The 22,927-nt window shown below is 43.1% G+C and overlaps 2 protein-coding genes across 4 annotated transcripts in view; both read right to left on the reverse strand.

Annotated features, from left to right (window-relative positions):
- Positions 1-16,777: 16,777 nt before the first annotated feature.
- On the reverse strand, positions 16,778-19,035 carry sp5a (Sp5 transcription factor a). The gene is made up of 2 exons (XM_078403927.1): positions 18,683-19,035; positions 16,778-18,489 (listed from the first exon to the last, which is right to left on the reverse strand). The coding sequence occupies exons 1-2, from the start codon at positions 18,731-18,733 to the stop codon at positions 17,419-17,421; spliced, it is 1,122 nt and encodes a 373-aa protein (XP_078260053.1). The 5' UTR covers positions 18,734-19,035; the 3' UTR covers positions 16,778-17,418.
- Positions 19,036-21,931: 2,896 nt separating this feature from the next.
- Positions 21,932-22,927, reverse strand: part of myo3b (myosin IIIB) — a 337,839-nt gene continuing 336,843 nt past the window's right edge. For all 3 annotated transcript variants that reach the window (XM_078403918.1, XM_078403917.1, XM_078403919.1), the window contains one exon: positions 21,932-22,221. The gene's annotated coding sequence lies outside the window, so the exon portion shown is untranslated. The remainder of the gene's footprint in view (positions 22,222-22,927) is intronic.

Raw genomic sequence — 22,927 nt, forward strand, 5'->3', positions numbered from 1 at the left:
GGGAGAGCTCTGTAGGCGTCCTTTACGTTGATGTACACTTTATCCAGCGTGTTTGAGCCCCTGGTAGGGCACTGCACATGCTGGTGGAATTTGCGGAGCGCAGCTCGTAGACAATCATGCTATACATGCTATAGGCAATCATGCTATACAATCCTACTTTACCATTCTATCTCCATGTGCTGCCATTTTCAGGGAGGTATAGATCTGGACTCTAGGATCTCTTGGTATATGAATACTATTGAGGGTCTTGCCATTAATTATATTTCCATTACATTCAACCTTCCAAAGTGCAACAATTTACACTTGCTCTGATTAAACCTCAACTGCCATTTCATCGCCATATCTGAAAGTGATCTATGTTCTGCTTTATACCTCAACACCCTTCTTCAATATCTGCAACTCCACAAATATTGGTGTAATCTGCAGACTTAATAACCAACCCATCGACATTTGTGCCCAAGTCAGTTATCTATACCACAAACCACAGAGCTCCAAACACAGATAACTACAGAATTCCACTGATCACAGACCTCCAGCCTGAATAAAGCTCCTTCCACCACAACCTTCTGTCTTCCATGCGTAAGTCAGTTTGGAATACAAACCACCAAGTCAATATGGATCCCATGCATCTTAATCTTTTGGGTCAGCCTTCATGAAGGATCTCACTAAAAAGTGCCTTACTAAAATCCGCATAGACAACATCCATGGCCTACCCTCATAAATTACACCTCCTCAAAAAACTCAAACATTAGTAGATATGACATGCATGGACAAAGCTATGATGACTGTTCCGAGTTATTCCATTCCCTTCCAAATCCAAGTAAATATTATCCTACAGTGTCCTCTCCAATAACCTTCCTACACTGACATGAAGCTCACCAGCCAACAATTTCCTCGATTACCTTTACTTCCTTTCTTCAACAAAGAAACTATACTGGCTACTCTCCAGTCTTCCGACACCAAGCCAATGGCTAGGGAGGATACAAAACTCTTTGTCAAGCCCACTGCAACCTCCTCTCTTGCCTCTCCCACTAACCTGGGATAGGCAGGAAGAAAGGTATCACAACCAAGGAGGTGGAAATTCATGTATACCCAAGCCAGGGTCTAAAACTCACAAAGAAAATAACCCCAGCTCTGATTTTTAATGTGATGCAAAATATTGCACTTCTAGGGAAAGCCCCCAAAGTTGGGTAGCAAATTTGGATCTAATACACTGCTGGCCTTTCCTGAGAAATGGGCTGAAGGGGGAAACAAAAGAAGATTTCCTGGTCCTCCAACTTCAGATAAAGAGGGGTAAAAAGAATTTCCTGCGGTACTTTACCTAGATTTTGGAACAGTCCAGACAGAATGGAAGGAAGCAAGTAATAGTAGAGGATGGAGAAAGATTGTCTTTCTCTCGTAAATTGATACACAACAAAACATACCGTCTCCCGTTAATGTTGGCAGGTGTGACTGAGTTTGGAGGGGGTGAGCCTCCTATGAGTGAGATCACAATTCAGGGGTCGAGAGTCAGGCGGGGATCCGCCTGTGGGCACAACCTCTTGCAGAGGGACCTGAGCAGTCTCGGTAAAGCCACTCACCCCGGCGGGAAGGAGCTGGCTCCGCTATCGCTTTAACCCGAAAGGACAGAGATTATTAGGCATTTCGGGTCCGCCCCCGGTACTCGCCTGATCATGTCCCCCGAGGCGGTGTAGAGTGTGGGGCGCTGGTGGCCGGGGTTGTTGCTGCTCACGCCGCCATTTGCAGCGGGTCGGGGTCGGGGTCGGGTCCGGGCGCGGCCTCGGCGTCCTCTCGCTGCTCGCGCCTCCGCCAGTACACAGCCGCACAAACGTTGCCCCTGGTAACCGCCGCCGGGGGCGTTCCACGGCAGGCGCGCGCGCGCCCACGCCCACGATGGTTCCGACTTTGTGTCGGAAGGAACTGAACTGCAGACGCTGGTTTACACCGAAGAACTCAGCGGGACAGGCAGCATTTCTGGAGAGAAGGAATGGGTGACGTTTCGGGTCGAGACCCTCCGAAGCGTCACTCATGGTTCCTACTTTGTTATAAAAGTAAGTTTACTGCAGGTTCAGAGGACAACTAAAACACGATCCCAATGTTAATCTGCTCATCCTCAAATTTAATAGATCTGCAATCGGTGGCTGCCTTTTATGTGATTTTCACCTACCGTATGATTTTACCTTTTATGATTTTACCGGGTTGTTTGCAAAACAAAGCATTTCACTGTACCCAGGTACATGTGATAATAGAGTACCATTGAATCATCTGCCTAGACTCTGAGGTCTGGCTTCCTGAACATCTTATAATTCCCTTTTCTTCTTTCAGAGGTCTTCTAAAATCTATATCTTTGTCCAAACTTTTAGTTATTTCCTCCAACATCTCCCACTCAACGTATTTCTTTCGATAATGTTCCAGTCAGTTAAAGGTGCAATATCAATGGAAGCTGGTGATGTTACTGTTAATTTTCAAGGATGATGTTCCAGATGCCCAAAGAGAAAGAGGGAGAGCAGCAGTAACAGATCATTTACAATACTGATCTGTAGTTCTGGTGATTAGTGGCGTGCAACGTCAGTGCTACATTTTGCAATATGACTTTACAAGAATTAGCACTATAACTGTCATTTTGTGTCCAACATAGTCATCGTGTCATACCGCATGGGAACAGGCCTTTCGGCCCAACTTGCCCAGAACGACCAACATGTCCCATCTACACTTGACCCTCCTGCCTGCATTTGGCCCCCATCCCATTAAAACTGTCCTATCCATTTTTCTCTTTTAATGTGGAGTTTGTATCAGTGATTATTTTGGAATATGCAAATGAGCTGAGGCATGACATTGTGGAGGATTAAACAGTCCTGAGAAATGGAAGATACAACTGGTGCACATGTGAATTAACTGAGAACTGAACAGAGGATGCATGCAAAAACAAGCGACTGCAGATGCTGGTTTACAAAAAGGAACACAAAGTGCTGAAGTAACTCAGGTCAGGCAGCATCTCTGGCAAACATGGAGAGGTCACGTTTCATGTCAGTCTGAAGAAGGGTCCTGACCTTAAACATCACCTATCCATGTTCTCCAAAGATGCTGCCTGACCCGCTCAGTTACTCCAGCAATTTGCTATTGAGGGCGTGCAGCGTAGGTTCACTAGGTTGATTCCCGGAATGGCGGGACTGTCGTATGTTGAAAGGCTGGAGCAATTAGGCTTGTATACACTGGAATTTAGAAGGATGAGGGGGGATCTTATTGAAACGTATAAGATAATTAGGGGATTGGACACATTAGAGGCCGGAAGCATGTTCCCAATGTTGGGGGAGTCCAGAACAAGGGGCCACAGTTTAAGAATAAGGGGTAGGCCATTTAGAACGGAGATGAGGAAGAACTTTTTCAGTCAGAGAGTGGTGAAGGTGTGGAATTCTCTGCCTCAGAAGGCAGTGGAGGCCAGTTCGTTGGATGCTTTCAAGAGAGAGCTGGATAGAGCTCTTAAGGATAGCGGAGTGAGTGGGTATGGGGAGAAGGCAGGAACGGGGTACTGATTGAGAGTGATCAGCCATGATCGCATTGAATGGCGGTGCTGGCTCGAAGGGCTGAATGGCCTACTCCTGCACCTATTGTCTATTGTCTATTGTGTCCTTTCCTTTTTAAGAAAACAAAATCACGTTGAGCTGAACAGAATGCTGAGTGAAGCTGGCACAGTATACCCCAAGTCGAATGATCCTGAATGGTTTATCAGAATTTACACGATCAACCAAAACATTATGACCACTGACTGGCAAAGTGAATAACATTGATTATCTTGTTGCAATGGCACCTGTCAAGGGGTGGGATATACTAGGCAGCAAGTGAACAGACAATTCTTGAAGATGATGTGTTGGATGCAGGAGAAATGGGCAGGAGTAAAGACCTGAGCGACTTTGACAAGGGCCAAATTGTTATGGTCAGACGACTGGGTCAGAGCATCTCGGAAACGGCAAGGCTTGTGGGGTGCTCCCGGTCAGCAGTGGTACCTACCGACAGTGGTCCGAGGAGAGACAAACCACAAACCGGCGGCAGGGTGTTGGGCGCCCAAGGCTCATCGATGCGCGAGGGCCACGAAGGCTATCCCGTCTGGTCCGAACCGACAGGTCTACTGTGGCCCAACTCACAGAAAATTTTAATGATGGTCAAGGGAGGAATGTGTCACAATACACAGTGCATCGCACCCTGCTGCATATAGGGTTGCACACGGAGGACCAACAGCATATTAGGCAGGTGGTCATAATGTTTTGGCTCATCAGGTCATAATGTTTTGGCTCGTCAGGTCATAATGTTTTGGCTGATCGGTGTATATCCAACCCAACAATAATTAACATATCTGGCTATGGTTTAGAAAACAGATCATTTGCAATTATTTTGTCTGAAAAGTTAGCACAGATTATTGAAAAAAGGAATTCGATGTGAGGAAGAATGGGAGAAAACATCCTCCCACTCCATCTGCTTACAGAACACTTAGAGATAAAGAAGTTAATTTACATTAAAATTTGGACATTGAAAGGTGCTATTGAAAAGTAATCTTAATGAAGGCAATGATAAAAAACACAAAGTGCTGGAGTCGAATGATCCTGAATGGTTTATCAGAATATACACTGATCAACCAAAACATTATGACCACTGACTGGCGAAGTGAATAACATTGATTATCTTGTTACAATGGCACCTGTCTGTCAGTCTGAAGAAGGGTCTCGACCCGAAACGTCGTCCATTCCTTCTCTCCTGAGATGCTGCCTGACCTGCTGAGTTACTCCAGCATTTTGTGAATAAATACCTTCGATTTGTACCAGCATCTGCAGTTATTTTCTTATACTAAGTGCTGGAGTAACTCAGTGAGTTAGTCAGTATTTCTGAAGGACATGGGTGAGCACCGTTTACCTTCTTCAGACTGACTATTAGAATCCATCCAGAGATGCTGCCAGACCAGCTGAGTTACTCCAGCACTTTTTTTTGAAAACCAGCATCTACAGTTCTTTGTTCACAAAATGCTGGAGTAACTCAGCAGGTCAGGCAGCATCTCGGGAGAGAAGGAATGGGTGACGTTTCGGGTTGAGACCCTTCTTCAGACTGATGTCAGGGGGGCGGGACAAAGGAAGGATATAGGTGGAGACAGGAAGATAGAGGGAGATCTGGGAAGGAGGGGGGACGGGAGGGACAGAGGAACTATCTAAAGTTGGAGAAGTCGATGTTCATACCACTGGGCTGCAAACTGCCCAGGCGAAATATGAGGTGCTGTTCCTCCAATTTCCGGTGGGCCTCACTATGGCACTGGAGGAGGCCCATGACAGAAAGGTCAGACTGCAAATGGGAGGGGGAGTTGAAGTGCTCGGTCACCGGGAGATCAGTTTGATTAATGCGGACCGAGCGCAGGTGTTCAGCGAAGCGATTGCCGAGCCTGTGCTTGGTTTCGTCGATGTAAATAAGTTGACATCTAGAGCAGCGGATGCAATAGATGAGGTTGGAGGAGGTGCAGGTGAATCTTTGTCTCACCTGGAGAGACTGTTTGGGTCCTTGGATGGAGTTGAGGGGGGAGGTAAAGGGACAGGCGTTGCATCTCGTGCGGTTGCAGGGGAAAGTGCCCGGGGTTGGGGTGGTTTGGGTAGGAAGGGACGAGTGGACCAGGGAGTTACAGAGGGAACGGTCTCTGCGGAACGCAGAGAGGGGAGAGGATGGGAAGATATGACCAGTGGTGGGGTCCCGTTGTAGGTGACGGAAATGTTGGTGGATGATTCGTTGGATCCGCTGGCTGGTGGGGTGGAAGGTGAGAATGAGGGGGATTCAGTCCTTGTTGCGAGTGGGGGGAAGGGGGAGTAAGAGCGGAGCTGTGGGATGTAGAAGAGACCCTAGTGAGAGCCTCATCTATAATGGAGGAGGGGAAGCCCCGTTTCCTGAGGAACGAGGACATCTCTGAAGCCCTAGTGTGAAACACCTCATCCCGGGCGCAGATGCGGCATAGACGGAGGAATTGGGAGTAGGGGATAGACTTTTTGCAGGGGACCAGGTGGGAGGAAGTGTAGTCCAGATAGCTGTGCGAGTCGGTGGGTTTGTAGTAAATGTCTGTCACTAGTCTGTCTCCTGTGATGGAGATGGTGAGGTCCAGAAAAGGGAGGGAGATGTCGGAGATAGTCCAGGTATATTTAAAAGCAGGATGGAAATTGGAGGTGAAGTGTATGAAGTTAGTGAGTTCTGCATGGGTACAAGAGGTATCACCAATGCAGTCGTCGATGTAGCGGAGGTAGAGTTCGGGGATGGGGCCGGTGTACGCCCGGAACAGGGATTGTTCGACGTACCCGACAAAGAGGCAGGCGTAGCTAGGGCCCATGCGAGTGCCCATAGCTACGCCTCTGGTTTGGAGGAAGTGGGAGGAGTCAAAGGAGAAGTTGTTGAGGGTAAGAACCAGCTCTGCTAGGCGGAGGAGAGTGTTGGTAGATGGGAATTGGCTGGTTCTGCGGTCGAGGAAGAAACGGAGGGCTTCGAGACCATCCTTGTGGGGGATGGAAGTGTAGAGTGACTGGACATCCATGGTAAAGATGAGGGAGTGGGGGCCTGGGAACTGGAAGTTATCGAGGAGATGGAGGGAGTGTGAGGTGTCTTGGACGTAGGTGGGGAGGGATTTAACCAGGGGGGATAGGATGGAGTCGAGGTAGGTGGAGATAAGTTCGGTGGGGCATGAGCAGGCAGAGACAATGGGTCTGCCGGGACAGTTCTGTTTATGGATTTTGGGTAGGAGGTAGAAACGTGCCGTGCGGGGCTGGGGAACTATGAGTTTGGAGGCAGTGTGGAGTAGATCACCGGAAATGGTGAGGTCCGTGATGGTGCTGATGATAAAGGTCTGGTGTTTATCGGTGGGGTCATGGTCCAGGGATAGGTAGGAAGAGGTGTCTGAGAGAAAGTGTCTACAGTTCTTTGCATCTGCAACCTTTATCCATTTGCACATTTTTTTGAAAGAAAACTCCTTTCCTCCTTTCAAATTCTATATTTATTTCACAAACATCTATAATTGTTCAGAACAAAAATATAATGCAACTTAATGCACACTCAGTGTTTTGTACAGCAATGGTTAGTACTCTAATTTCATTAGAGTCATTGTTGAGGATGTTGACTCACATCGACAAGTTATGATGAACCTAGAACAGAGGTTGGCAGCAGTAAGTCTCAAAAGTGTGTATTCTTTTAGTTTGGATATTTTTTCTGCATTTTCAGTACAGTTAACAGGCATCAATCCACATCACAGCAATGGGAGCTACGACTCCATCAACCCCTCTGCACAGGGAGCAGTTCCATTAATTCTCACTAGTTTCCAATGTCAAAATTGAATGGGTTCTTCAGATATCAGATTGAAATTATCAAAATCAGCAGAATTCTTCTTTAAACATGTTGTATCAGGTTAAAGTGACAATGGTTACAGCAGATTCCATTTGATCTGTCAATGAATCATCACCTGCCACCAGAGCACAAAGGTGCTGTCAGTGAATCATACAGTGAAATCAGTGCAGTGACTGGTGTGTATCCTTCCATCCTCACTCCTTATTTTATCAGCAACGGCACGGTGGCGCAGCGGTAGAGTTGCTGCCTTACAGCGAATGCAGCGCCGGAGACTCAGGTTCGATCCTGACTACAGGCGCCGTCTGTATGGCGTTTGTACGTTCTCCCCATGACCTGCGTGGGTTTTCCCCGAGATCTTCGGTTTCCTCCCACACTCCAAAGACGTACAGGTATGTAGGTTAATTGACTGGGTAAATGTAAAAATTAGCCCTAGTGTGTGTAGGATAGTGTTAATGTGCGGGGATCGCTGGGCGGCGCGGACTCGGTGGGCCGAAGGGCCTGTTTCCGCGCTGTATCTCTAAAAAAAAACAGAGTTTCAACCAGTCTTGGCAGAAACAGTATTAATGGTGAACACAATAGGAATAATTAAGGTTCAGCTCAAATATCTCAATACTGAGTTTGATGGTAGCCAAAAAAAGACACAAAGTGCTTCAGTCTGAAGAAGTCCTGACCCAAAACATCACCTATCCATTGTCTCCAGAGATGCTGCCTGACGTCCTGAGTTACTAATTTTTCGTATAATCTAGCATTTGCAGTTTCTTGTATTGCCTTGATAGCAGGGCCGGATTAAGCTAGTGCGTAGCGTTTGATAAAAGGGGCCTTAAATACGGGACAAGATGATGTCACTGCCCATGCCCCACATGACCTCACCCAACCAGCGGCCACGTGCTCCCACTCCACCAATGACGGCCGCCTGGGCCGGGAGACGGGTTGCATCCTCTGTCCGGCAAACACACTCGGCTCCGCTCCCTGAACACACTCGGCCCCACTCCCCGAACACACTCGGCCCTGCGCCCCGAACACACTCGGCCCCGAACTCCGTTAACATTAACAAGCTCCATTAGCCTACATTATTCGGGCGCGAAGCGACCTGCGGGCCTAATACGGGACAAGGGCAGTGGGGACAAACAAATTTTGCCCAAAATACAGGATGTCCCAGCTAATACAGGAGAGTTGGCAACCCTAGGTGCTCACCCCACCCCACAGTCTACACCGGTCCCTCACCTCTGTGCCGCTGCCGCTGCCTGTCTGTCTTGCTGCCGGTCTCTGTGCCTCTGGGTGTGTGTGTGGGGGGGGGGGGGTGAGGGTCTGTGTCTCGGGGATGGCGGTTGCCCATTGGTCCGCGCAGCCCTGCCAACACATTCAAACCGCGGCAGTTGGGGAGCGGCGCGCGTAGCACAGCGCCCCTCAGTGGGATGCCGATTTCAAGCATTTAGCGCCGGGCCCTCGAACGTGCGGGGCCCGTATCAAATGCTACTTTTGCTACTATGTAAATCTGGTACTGCTTGATAGTAGCCAAAATGTTTGAAACATGTATAATTTTTCATAGATCCACAACTTAGCTTGATCAATTCGTCAGTGGTGGAGAGAGTCAAAAACTTTAAGTTCCTGAGTGTGCATATCTCTAAAGATCTGTCATGGACCTAGCACATTGATGCAACCATAAAGAAAGCCCACAATTGTCTCTACTTCCTTAGAAGATTGAGGAGGTTCAGTTTGTCGATGACTACTCCCTTGAATCTCAACAGGTATACAGTACAGAGCGAGGTGGATAAACTTGGATTGTTTTCTCTGGAGCATTGGAGGCTGAAGGGAAACTTGACCAAAGTTTATAAAATTATGAGCGGCATAGAGTAGACAATCAGAATCTTTTTTTCCAGGGCGGAAATGTCAAATATTACAGAGTACAGCTCTAAGGTCAGAGGGGGGAAGTTTAGAGGTGAGGTAAAAGTTTTTTACAGAGAGTGGTAGGTGCCTTGAACGTGCTGCCAGGGATGGTCATATAATTGTGGCATAAGGGACTCTTAGACAGCCACATGAATATATTGGGAGTGAGGAATGTGGATTATGTGCAGGTTTAAGGGATTTGTTTAATTTGGCACCATTGTTCACAAAGACATCATAGGCCAAAGAGCCTATTTTTGCACTGTAGGTTCTATTTTAACTATGTGGCACATTTTTTGTCAATTGCACATACACAATGCATTAATTTCCCAAATAGCCAAGTTTATTTTCCATTGTAGATTATTTTGAAACAATAATCCCAAAATTTCAGTTTTGTGAATTTGGGGCATGAGCATGGCCAAGCCACATGGTTGCCTGGAGATATTAGTGGCCCCAAAAATCTGGGGTTTGTAAGTTCCATTTAGGGATTCTACTTTTCAGAAATGTTATTCAATTTAGAGTATGCATTTAAATTCCAGTAACCAGGGTGTCATGTGCAGTTCTTTAACCCTTCTCCCTGATATTAAGGGAGCATTTGGGAGAGGAATAAATTAATCCCCTTGAAAATGTCCTTCCCTTACCTCTTGTAGGACTGCAGCAAAATTTATGTAAATTGTAAATGAATCCTTATGGATTTCCTGAATCTTAGCCAGGCTTAGGTAATCATTGATGGAAGCACTGAAGCCAAAAATTGTGCTGTCCATTTGGATCTTGAGAGGAATTAGATGAGCAGATTGGCTCAGGTTGTTACACACGTTGTGGGTGCGAGTGCCTACTTTATAAATTCCCTTTCATCCTGAAATCTGAGGTTTATTGTCCAATTATACTGGCCAAGTTGGATCACAACCCATGGGACAGAATACATAGAGGGGAAAATGATAAAATGCTTTGGATACTTAGCAAATGTATGCATCCCGTCAAGAATAAGAGCAAAAGCCATCTTTCATTTTGTGTTAATTCCATGACCATTTTTGTTAGGTGCATAGAGTTGGATGGCACGGAAACAGGCTTTTCACCCCAACTTTGGCCCATATCGCTCTAACCCTTTCCTATTCATGTGTACCTATTCATGTACCTTGGTATAATATGAGATGTCCAATAAATAGAACACATAGAGAATCCTGAAATTAAGCCGTGCTTGGGAATTTGTTGCCACACTACGTTTGCTGCAAGATGACAGGGAAGGTTCAATCCTCACCAACCAGTGAACCAGAGACAGATCCCAGTGCATCTGGAATCAAGATCAGCTTTAAAGCTGCATTATTCTACAAACCCAACTCTCAATACTCCTTGCTGAAAATAGGGCACACCACTTCCAATAAACTTACCAAAGGAATGTTTTGACCGGATGTCTGTTCAACTTTCTTCATCTCCACTCCAGAACTAATAAAACATCTATTAAAGAAGCAATAGCAGCGCATTTGGAAAGCAGTGACAGGATCAGTCAAAGTCAGCATGGATTTATGAAGAGGAAATCATGCTTGATTAATCTTCTGGAATTCTTTGAGGATGTAACAAGTAGAATGGATAAGGGAAAGCCAGTGGATGTGGTGTAGCTGGAGTTTCAAAAAGCCTTTGACAAGGTCCCTCACAAGAGATTAATGTGCAAAATTAGAGCACATGGTATTGGGGGATAGGGTATTGGCATGGATAGAGAACTGGTTGGCAGACAGGAAGCAAAGAGTAGGAATCAACAGGTCCTTTTCAGAATGGCAGGCAGTGACTAATGGGGTGCCTCAAGGCTCAGTGCTGGGACCCCAGTTATTTACAATATATGTTAACGATTTAGACAAGGGAATTAAATGTAACATCAAGTTTGCAGATGATACAAAGCTGGGTGGTAGTGTGAGCTGCGAGGAGGATACTATGAGGCTGCAGGGTGACTTGGATAGGTTGGGTGAGTGGGCAGTTGCATGGCAGGTGCAGTATAATGTGGATAAAAATGAGGTTATCCACTTTGGTAGCAAGAACAGGAAGGCAAATTATTATCTGAATGGTGTCAGATTAGGAAAAGGGGAGGTGCAACGAAACCTGGGTGTGCTCGTACATCAGTCACTGAAAGTAAGCATGCAGGTACAGCAGGCAATGAAGAAATCTAATGGCATGTTGGCCTTCATTGCGAGAGGATTTGAATTTAGGAGCAAGGAAGTCCTGCTATAGTTGTGCAGGACCCTGGTGAGACCGCACCTGGAGTATTGTGTGTAGTTTTGGTCTCCTAATTTGGGGAAGAACATTATCGCTATTGAGGGAGTGCAGCGAAGGTTCACCAGGATAATTCCCGGATGGCAGGACTGACATATGATGAAAGAATGGGTCGACTGGGCTTGTATTCACTGGAATTTAGAAGGATGAGAGGGGATCTTATTGAAACATATATAATGCTTAAAGGATTGGGTAGGCTAGATGAGGAAAAATGTTCCCGATGTTGGGGGAGTCCAGAACCAGGGGCACAGTTTAAGAATAAGTGGTAAGCCATTTAGGACTGAGATGAGAAAAAACATTTTCACCCCGAAAGTTTTGAATCTGTGGAATTCTCTGCCACAGAAGACAGTGGAGGAACATAGGTTTAAGGTGAGAGGGGAAAGATTTACTAGGAACCTATGGGATTACTTTTTTACACAGAGGGTGGTAGGTATATTGAATGAGCTGTCAAAGAAGGTATTTGAAAAAGGTTCTCTCACAACATTTTAAGTACATTTGTATAGCTACGTGGATAGGAAAGGTTTAGAGGGACGTGGCCCAAAAGTAGGCATCTTGGTTAGCATGGGCAAGTTGGGCCAAAAGGCCTGTTTTCATGCTGAATGACCCTAATCTATCCCTGCTGCGTAACAGTGCGATATTCAGATGGATCCGTTTCAGAACATATGACAATAAAACCACTCTTTTACTCACTCTGGATTCTCGCTCTCATCCTCAAGGCACTGGAGAAGTGGTATCAAAGCTGTCTCCATAAAATCCTTTTACATCCATTGGCCAGAAAGGTAAATAAAGGCATGGTCAGTGGTCAGTGGCTTCACCCAAGTCACATCCCAGCACTGCGACTCTGATCGTGTTCAGCTGGTTCCCATGCACATACATTTCACCAAGTTCCTAAAACCAACAAACTACTCTAAACTATGTCACGGCAAGAGGAACAGAGAAAACAATTCAAGGATGCTCACAAAGTCTAAGAAAAAAAGTAAAGTCCTCACTAATTCCTTAGAATGCATGGCTCATGACCACTCAAAATGAGAAGCCTCCAGGAAGACACTGGGCACTTAAGGTCTCTCTAACAAGAGGACATGCAAGCCATGGGCAAACAGTATGAATAACATCACAAACAACAGTTTGACACAAAATGCTGGCATACCTCAGCGGGCAGGCAGCATTTCTGGAGAACATGAATAGATGATGTTTTGGGTCAGAACCCTTCTTCAGACAGATCAAAGCATCAGTCTGAAGAAGGGTCCCGACACGAGACGGCACTTATCCACTTTCTCCAGAAATGCTGTCTGATCCGCTGAGTTACTCCAGCGTTTTGATCCAATCTTTGATATAAACCAGCATCTGCAGTTACTTTTTTTTTAAATCACACACAACACATCTGCTCACACGATTAAGCATCACCTGGCCCACTTGCAGCAAGATATGCAGGTCCTGCAATGGGTTGTTCATCTACCTCACAACCTACAGAACTGAAGCAAATTGTGCTTGGCCCTGAGGGATTGTGTAACCAGAGGGAGATGATACCACAATAGACCATAGTGAAAATATGAATTTGAAACTGAATATATTGTTAATATGTTGAATAACTTTAGACTATTTAATAATACACAAGAAACATTTTGCTATATAACTCTATGATCCTATTTTCAAATAAGCCAGGAAATGGCATAAAATAGGCTATTGGTTATTGACACTTGGTTATTGTCCACCTATCATTTTCCAGGCTTTGCCCTGCCCCCACCTCTCCCAGCTTTCACCCACCTACTCCAATTAGTCTAAAGAAGGGACCTAATCTGAAACATTGCCTCTAGATTTTGCAGAGATGATGCTGACCTGCTGAGTCCACCTGGTGTCTATTTTTGTAAACCAGCATCTGCAGTTCCTTCTGTCTGCATATTATCCACCTGTGTTGGTTTAGGTTTTACTGAGTACTCTTCAATATAGTCACAAATGTAATTAAGGGAAAACTTTATCTGGGATGAATAGAGGGACACTGGAGGATCTGGTGTGAAGCAACCTCAACATTGCAATTAATTTAATTCATCATTGTCACAATGCACTTTTCTCTGTCCACTTTGCAATCTGCTCTTGACAGAACTCAGAATATTGTGCCTCTTTCTAGAGTCTGGCATTGGCTGTTGAAGAGATGCATCATACCTCTAATTCCCAGGAATCTCTTGTCAACAACTACTCAAAGCACCCCGGGTGATTTTGATAACCTCCAGGCACTGCATTAGCAGCGCACATGTGGAAAGTGGAGTAGCCACCCACAACCTCTCCTGTCAAGTCAGCACTTGTCTCAGCGGTTGGAGAGTGAGCACGGTTACGTTCGCTTCAGTTGCCACCTCAGCTACGGATTCTGTGGAAGTAATTCATCCTTGATCCCAAAGAACGGTCTGAGATGAAAACGAATGTTCAAACAATGGGTATTTGACGTTATGCACACTTCAGAATGCAGGGTACATTTGTTTTAATTTAATTAGCTAAAGGATAGTATATTTGGTTTCCACTTTTGGGCAGAACCACGCATTTTAAGTTACTTGTCATTGGCAATGGACCCCAATGTTTATGACACTACACCCAACCCGAAGAGATGAGTGGATGAAAAGTACCGTGCCCTGTGCATTGACTTGACAGGCAGGTCTGCGTTGAAATTGACTATCGACATGCAGTATTAGGCGAGAGGTATTAACGCCCAATCTGCTATCTACATTTTCATTCGCACTTGTTGGCATTCTTTCCATTTTAAATATATATATATGCTGGTTTATATGGAAGATACACACAAAAAGCTGGTGTAACTCAGCGAGTCAGGCAGCATCTTTGGAGAAAAGGAATAGGTGACATTTCGGGGTGAGACCTTTCTTCAGAATATATATCAGCTCGATCGTTGTATTTGAAACCGTCATGCAACAAAAAACTTCAAAAGCTTTGACATTTAAGGGTACTTTTTTGATGTAAACTGCCATTTGCATTTGAAAGCGCTGCCGTGAGAGATCCCGAGATGGTAAACAAGGGCAAACCTTGAAGGTTTTATCAACTGAGATGAGTGAAGTTTTAGGATCTGTGATCACATTTGCCGCGTGAAGGACTTCATACAACGTTTGAAAGAAATCACCAAGGAAAACCTATCAAATAATTATCCGGAGCACCTAGTCAAGGCTGGATTTGATCAAGGAGCTCAAATTGGTTTACAAATCATCTGATGCTCTCATTGACTTTCATGTATAGATTGTATATCTGACGACCAGACAGCTAAACCTGTTCACAAAGATCGGTGACTGATCTGGAAACATAAAATTCGCTGAAGGACGACAGTTCGGGAGATTGGATGTTGCTGGCGATGGGAACTGGACGCATCCTGTGTCTGCGCTCGACCACTGCCACGAACATTGAAGTGTCAACGCAGGAACCAAATTTACAACTTCCTCTGCTTTGATTGAGCCAACTAAACAGTCATAAAGTCGTCTAAAGACACAATCTCACAATCACATTCTCCTTCCAAGAGGAAAGCGTGTTTATTTATCTAAAGCCAAATCCGTAAAAGATCAATAAAATGATTTGTGGAAGAAGGAACTGCAGATGCTGGTTTAAACCGAAGATAGACACAAAAAGCTGGAGTAACTCAGCGGGACAAGCAGCATCTCTGGAGAGAAGGAATGGGTGACGTTTCGGGTCGAGACCCTTCTTCAGACATTTAATGGTAACCAAGAAAAAAGAATCACGACCAAAATACATTGAAAAATTCAGAAATCTACGTTAAAGGCAGTGTATCCAGAAATCCTACACATTGCACGAAACTTCCTTGAAAACGCCCCTTACATTTAAACAAAACTTACCAGAACGATTTTGCAATATACATTTTCCGAAGTCGTATATTGTTTTAGATATTTCTGAATTGAGGATAATCTCACTGCTTAATCTTACACCAACATTCGTAAATATGAACAAACCTATCCATATGAAGAAACGTGTTACTAATCCATACTATTTATATACACAGAGCATTTATTAATGTATATCTTACTTACCGTCGCTGTAGAAATTAAACGTGTATATTTCATGATAGATCATGTGAATTTACAAAAATACAAAAATGACGGGTTCTGGTTCACATAAACTTGATAGAATTAGCTGTTAATACATTGACTATCAATGTGAAAGTTGGCGGCAGAAAATTCTTAGCCTGTTACTATTTCATTCCAACACAACACCACTCCAGCTTCTTATAACAATTAAACCAATGTCTCCTTGTAAAATGTACTTGAATCTGTTGACTACTCTCTTGTGCGGCCAGAAACAAAGCATTCTATCTGTCCGTCATCTTTGTAAACAGAGATGAACAATTTACACATTGCAGTCAGTAAAATGTTTACATTGGGTTCAATCTGACTCTCATGGTGAAAACAAATAGTAAGGATGAAATGACATTGCAAATCGCCTTGATCCATTTAGAATGGCACGCATTAACTGTAAGAAAGAAAATTCATCATTTTAAAGATATACTTTAATTTAACTAAATAAACAAGCCTGAAAAAATAAGAGACAAATCCTTATAACTTTACTCTATAGTTCTTACTTTCTTTCGAATACGCTGAGAACACATCCGTTAAACATAAGTTTCTAGAGAATCCCATCCACACCAAGAGAACAAGAAACAATCATAAAAATAATCGTGAATTGTCGCACCTTAAAAAAATCTCAGCCATTGACTCTCTCCCCCCCCCCCCCCAATTAATCATTTGAGCGCTGGGTAAAATGACGCCACAGAATGCTGGCAGCGTGCGGGTCTTTGAAGTGATCTTCATGCAAAGGCTGATGTATCTACTTTGCACCTAGTGTGGGATGGTGACAATTTCATTTTGGATCAACAGAAGATATTCCAGCCATGCAAAATTGCTGTAGAATCGTTTAACTTGAGAGTAATCGTTTTCAATTTTAAATAGATATACTGTGCACAAACCACACATAGTGGCTTCTCATTTTACTGTTAGACATTATTTTGCTGAGGAAGTCCGGCGTACAATTTCAATTGCCCAAACCGTAATACCAACACGGGCATACACAATGGAGATTTTCTTCCTTAAAAAGTTTAAACCAGGATATTTAACAAGGCAATGTAAGCAACAAAGTAAATGGATTGATATTTCCTATAAAAATCTAAGCGAATGTTTCCTCAAACTAATAAAATTCACAATAAGAATTCGAAAATAGCCCCATAAAACACCATCTTGCAAATTGTGATTGTAGCATAACAAGTTTCCGGAGCTACTGCTACAAACAACGTAACATGGCAAGCACGGATAGAAAGATGTTAGTAAAATGCAAGCAAACAGAATGAAATTGTAATTGAGTTTATTTTTCGGTTTTCACGGTTTTAAAACGTTTAGCGGAGTTTGAGTAATTAATGAAGATATATGAAAGAGTTTTAAAAGAACAAACACAAGAGATCAAGTCAGTCCGACTCGGTGGGGAGCAGTTTAATTTAAGCCAAACGGACTTTTATTTTTCACGCAGTGGAAGGTCGGTCCAGTATACAGCAGTGTGAAGTTTAAAAAGCATGCTGAAACTTCCCATTGAGCTAGAATAAAGACAAAACATGTTCATTCGATCAAAGCTATTAAGTACTCTAAGCACAGCGGATTTGATCTTTCACCAAGGACTCGGTTTCAATCCCAAAATTAAACAGCTTTTATTATTTAACATCTCTATAAATATATACAACTTCATATTGAAGCATAGGTACCAACTGTGAAATTAACTGAAGCATGTTTGTCAGAAAGTATTTACGATAAATTCGTCTATACATTTTAAATAGTCCTCTCTTTTTCCAAGGATATTGCACCACCAATTCAATCAGTTGCATCAATAGCCCTCATTTTGTTACAGTTTGTTCCCCTCTGTTCACTTGCGCCCTCACATACTTCCGTCTTCCCTTTTCACATTTTCGACTCCCAGTTTAGTTTTTTTGTTTTGATGTGTTTTAACGTGCTTGGCCAGATGGTCGCTTCGCATAAACCTTTTGCCACATTCCGGGCATGCAAAGCGTTTCTCCCCAGTGTGAGTCCTCAGGTGTCTCTGCAGCTCGTCCGACCGAGTGAAACTTTTGCCACAGAACAACCAGTTGCAGATGAAGGGCCTCTCGCCAGTGTGCCACCGCAGGTGAGCCTTTAGGTGAGACGTCTTGCCGTAAACCTTCCCACATCCCGGGATGTGGCAGATGTGCTGCTTCTTCTTGCCGGGTTCGTCGCTGCTACTCGACGACTGGCAGTTTGGGCAGCGGCACCGCCTGCACCTCCGGGCAGTCGCCAGGGGAGACTTGGTGTGCAGGAGAGCAGCGATCTGAGTCTGATACTGGGCGAAGTCTGAATGGCCCAAAACCAAGGAACGTTGCAGAGGGAAGCGATGATGAGGGATGGACGTGGAGTGACTGACGCTGTTGTTCTGCTGAATGCTCCACCATGGGATGTCCTCCACTTGGTTGGGAGGCATGTGCCGGTGCCGGTGCTGGTGTGGAAGTAAAGTGGATCCAGTCGGGACGAACCCTGACATGGCTGAGCTGATAGGATTCGATGCGCCATAGGTGACGGCGGGCACATAGGTGGGTTGGCAGCTGGAAGCCAAGGTCTGCATGGACGACGGCAGCATCTTGACGGGGGACAACTCGAACGGGTAAGACGGCTCCGCGGGTGGGGTGAGAGGAAGTTCGTGCGACCCGTAGGGCGCCTGGAGATGAGGCGGTAGCTGATGAACTTTGGGAGGGGTGAGAGCCAGGCTGTGGTGGGACGGCATCCCGCCGTGGTTGGAAGGGAACTCGTTACTCCAGGGGTGGAAGATGCGAGACGGAGAACTCAGGGACGGGTCGTATGGGATCTGGAAGAAATCAGTGTGCACTGAGCCAGCCTGTCCGATCCGGTTACATGTTGCGGCCAAGAGAGCCAGCGGGGTCTGCTTGGCCGATTCGGGGGAAGAATTTGGGGTCCGGTCCTTAACAGGGAAATGAGAGAGAAAGAGAGAGAAAAGTTATCTAATTGAAGTGAAGATTGCAGTAAAATTGTCCAAACTTTCTTCAAAGCATTTGATGTAAGTTCGATAATTATCCCATATCAGATTCAAAAGACGAACAACCTAAACTATAATGATACCACTAGTTAAATGTTTTTGTTAAAAAAATACTGACCTGGAGAAATGCTTGCAGGGAATCACTGCGTAGAACAGCTACCGCAGCCATTCCCCGTTGAAAGGAAGCGCGATTCGATGTTTCAACCAGCACTAAAGGGAAATCAGCCGCATGGAGCGTTTTCTTTCCTCCGCCTGCTATTCTGAGATATCCTTGGAATATCTGTGGTCGAGGGATCACTTCTTAGAATTTGATAAGACTTTGGTAGACCGCCAGCCAGTCAGGGGGAAGATTTATGGCTTTGAAGTTTGCCGCTGCCCAATCATCAAAGAATAGCGGGTCTTTCAGAAGGGAAACCAAATCCTTTGAATACACAAAGCTCCTATGGCGTGTTTGTTGGTATGTATAAAAGAACTGATTATTAGGGGGGATGGTAAAGGAGGAGATAAAGGCGGGACAATTAATGAAGTAATCACTATGTGGGAAATGTATATACACAAATAATTGGATTTACGTGATCAAAGCAATGCTGCCGCCAGGAGACCGTTCGATTGGATGTTTAAGTCATATGATCTATTTTTTTGTAATTAAGGATTTGTTGCACAGCCGTAAGTGACAATGTGTCTTTGTTATCTCTCGGAAATCTGTTCCAACATTACTGTGTTGATGACTTTTCGCAAATAAAAGCGATTGAAGATAAATCACGGCATCAAGAACAGCATAAACCACTCCTCGCAGTTTAAAGGAGAAAAAGAGTTGCTGACTTCGAAAAAAAGTTTAATGAAATTCTTTGCAGACAGGGGCAATATTGCAGGCACGCCATGTATTAAACTTGCGAAAATATCCTCCACACCAGAGACAGTTACATTTCAGTAGACTATTACTTTTATAGGCGAGTTAGGAGAACGTAGATAAAATGCAACCCCGCCCCGATCATCCCCGCCAATGTTGTCAAGGTATCATTGTATTATAGCGTTGGGAATAGAAGTTCAACATTTATTTCTTCAAGCAAGTTTGCAATGAGCATCTTGACGTTGAGGTATGTGCAGCTCCCGCTATGCACATTATATGGCACAGATACAAATCAAAGCAACTTCGTTAAGATCAATTAGATGGATGATTTATGAGCGAATATTCCGTGCTAACTTTAAACTTTTATGGTGTATTTTACTAGTTTAACAATATAAAAGCTTCAATACCTCTGAAGCTGATTAATCAAAACAGTTAAGAAATGGTAACTGTATAACTGTCAGCCCCTTTAGAACTATCCCTTTCTGTACCCGTTAAGTTTGAGACCAGTGTGCAGAGATCAGAGGCGCGCACTGAAGGCTGATGATAGCTCTGTTACGTCCCTTAAAGTGGTGGCTGCGGAGGCGGGGCAACTCGGTTCACGGAAAGTGGAAACAATTTCTCTCTTCTCCGCCTGATCTCCGCCTTAAGCAGTTTTTCAAACCTTCCATCCCAACACTTCCAGTGGATTCGGTCACTAGTTCATCTCTTTACGAAAGCAATTGTATTCTTCTGTAGAGGTTTTCAAGTAAACACAATTATCAACAGCTTAGGACAAAGCGAGAATGGCAAGCCATACATATTTTAAATATGTTAAGTATGGCGATTATAATCAGTCACTTTGATAAGTGGAAATATTTTTTTCCGTTTAATTGGGCATTTCAGCTCTATGTTTTAGACATACAAGACCAGTGAACCTGAAACCAAGGTATGTTTAAAAATGAGGGAGCATGTCATACATCATGTTTGGCTGCATGTAAATAGTTTGTGGGTTTATACTCAATATGGTTTTGCTGTTACAAGTCGTAGCGTCAGACGTGGGATACATACCGATATCTGGATATCAAAGCATAACGTGATGACTAGCGTTTAGAAAGGCTACTTATTGGGTTAACTTAAAAAGTTTAAAAAAACACGGCTGAGGTCCTCGTTCAGGTAACATGATCCTGACAGCACTCGTTAACTTCAATTGTGTGCACATTGCAAACGAAATCCTTCTAAACGATAACACACAGAGATCTTTATCATCCTTTCCTGTAGCAACAATCGGTGTCCTCTCAAAGACTTTTGAGACTTGCATAGTTTTAAATGGAGCGGCTCTTTTGAAGGGATTAGAGCGCCAAGTCCTCTCCCACGGCTCCAGATTCAGTCGTTGTGAGATGGGAGATTCACGCTGTGCCAGGCTACTGCCAAGTTAATGCATTTAACTTGGATTTTTTTTCTCACTTGTCTTATTATTTTAAAACGTCCTTTATAAAAACTGGTATAAAGATATGAATGAGTTCCGAATTGGGGGGGAAAAAACTACATGGAAATTATAGCTAAGAAAAAGCTTTTTAAATGAAAATTATTTTCAAATCTCAGCAGTAAACATCAAAGATAATCCTGTCTTCCTCAGACAATTTGGTCTACACAGTTTATATGTTAGAAACATTCTAAAGCAAACCTATAAATCATAACTTCATCTTTCCAGTTTGATAAAGCTGAAATTTCACACAGATAGTTTAATAACCGTGGAACAGAACCAAGCTTTTGTGATTTCCAAATCGGTGAAATTTCACGTTACAATTCCTCAAAAGTTAAAAAAATGATGTGGACGTTTTTATGGAACCTGCATTTAAAAAAAATTGTGTTAGCTGAATTTTATTTCAATGAATGCAATTTGTATAGGTAGATTGGTAACAGTCCTCTGAAAGAAAAAAAGAGCAGAGACCTGGGGTGTATAAAGCTAGGCTTTCCTTTGATGTTTGGTTAAACGGGCCTTCTATCATACGCTATGTGCCTCAAGAAATATCTTAATAAGACACATACCTGCTTGCCGATTTAGAAAATTGAACTGAATATTTGATGGTAGAACTAAATCATAAATAGCACAACTAATCTAGCAAATATATTGCTATTGACATATAGGCATCATTAAAATGCCAATGAATAGAAAACAACTTGTCATTCCGTTCATCATTTTATTTAGCTTAATACTTTTACTGAAACATTGATTGGTATGAAGGACTGTCTAACAATAAATATGTCACAAATACATACTCATTTGAAAATTATAGTAGTTTGCTGAATGTGTTAAATATAAATAAACGGCTCACCTGATGAGTAAACCAAGGGAAGTTTCTACTTATTTTCAATTAGAACAGCAGAAGTCAAAATACTTTATATCTAATGGCACAAAGTTTTCATCTCAATCAAAATAAATGTTTGAAAAACATAAAAGACTAGTTTTCTTTACTATAGGAATACGATTGACAAAGTATTAGCAAAACATTCAGTAATAATGATATAATGGATCATAAATGTAGTTCAATTTCATTCAAAATATATTAAACAGAGTTTATATTAAATACATGTAGGTATTTATGTAAACACTGTGTCTAATACATCCAATGTTAATAACACATTACTGTTTTTTAAGTAGCACATGTAAACAATGCTTTGTCAACTTCCGCATGAAAGCATTACATTTTTGTATAAATTACAAGATTACACATTGATTAATACACCATTTCTATATTCCTTGTTTAAGCTCATTAAATACAATATGCATTCACGTTCCTTGGCTGCAAGCAAGAGTCAAAGTCAACCTGAAAATAAAGCAAGAAATACAATCATCTAATAATTGATATTCTCAGGTAAGTGTGAGAGAGTGTGGTTGTTAGAATTTTTGACTCTAGCATTACCAATTTCAATAAACAATTCAACAAGAAATGTGCAGGAATTTTTCTTCGTGCTCTTTGTACACATTCACCACTGTTGTTCTAAACTTCAAATAAAATTTAGACAAGAATGAAGATATATAATTACAATTGATAATTGACAAGAGACTATGTATGCATTATCTACAGAGTTAAACAATGCACAAAACTTCAGTTCATTTTTATGAACTAAAAGGAGACAAAATTCTGAGTATTAAAGGCACAGCATTCTGCTTTGGATAATGATAAGTATGAACCTAAGATTTCTCTTCAACTGAGATGAACAATAAAATTGATTCGTACATTGACAATTGTATGTACAGGTACAATACTATTCTGATTATATTCTGCATTTTCAATCCACACTAACTTATGTTTATAGAAATGCTATTTCTCCAGTTGTATGAACGTGATTACACGTGGAGGTTGTAGGAAATGCGTATAAGCTCTAAACTGTACACATTCATTATGCTCACTTGCCAGACAAATTATTGCGCATTTAGAATGCATTAATATTTAATCTAATAAGCAGAACGTGAATTTGTCATTGTAGCTTTTACCTTATACTGACTATTGTTGAATTAAGATGTATGAG

The sequence above is a fragment of the Rhinoraja longicauda genome, chromosome 8 (assembly GCF_053455715.1).
Source record: "Rhinoraja longicauda isolate Sanriku21f chromosome 8, sRhiLon1.1, whole genome shotgun sequence".
In the NCBI taxonomy this organism is placed as follows: Eukaryota; Metazoa; Chordata; class Chondrichthyes; order Rajiformes; family Arhynchobatidae; genus Rhinoraja; species Rhinoraja longicauda.

What these genes read in the sequence shown, in the direction of transcription:
- sp5a (XM_078403927.1), bottom strand. Translation starts at nt 18,733, where the DNA reads ATGGCTGCGGTAGCTGTTCTACGCAGTGATTCCCTGCAAGCATTTCTC. An exon ending in CCCTGCAAGCATTTCTCCAG is followed by an intron (nt 18,490 to 18,682) that starts GTCAGTATTTTT and finishes TTCCCTGTTAAG; the next exon opens with GACCGGACCCCAAATTCTTC.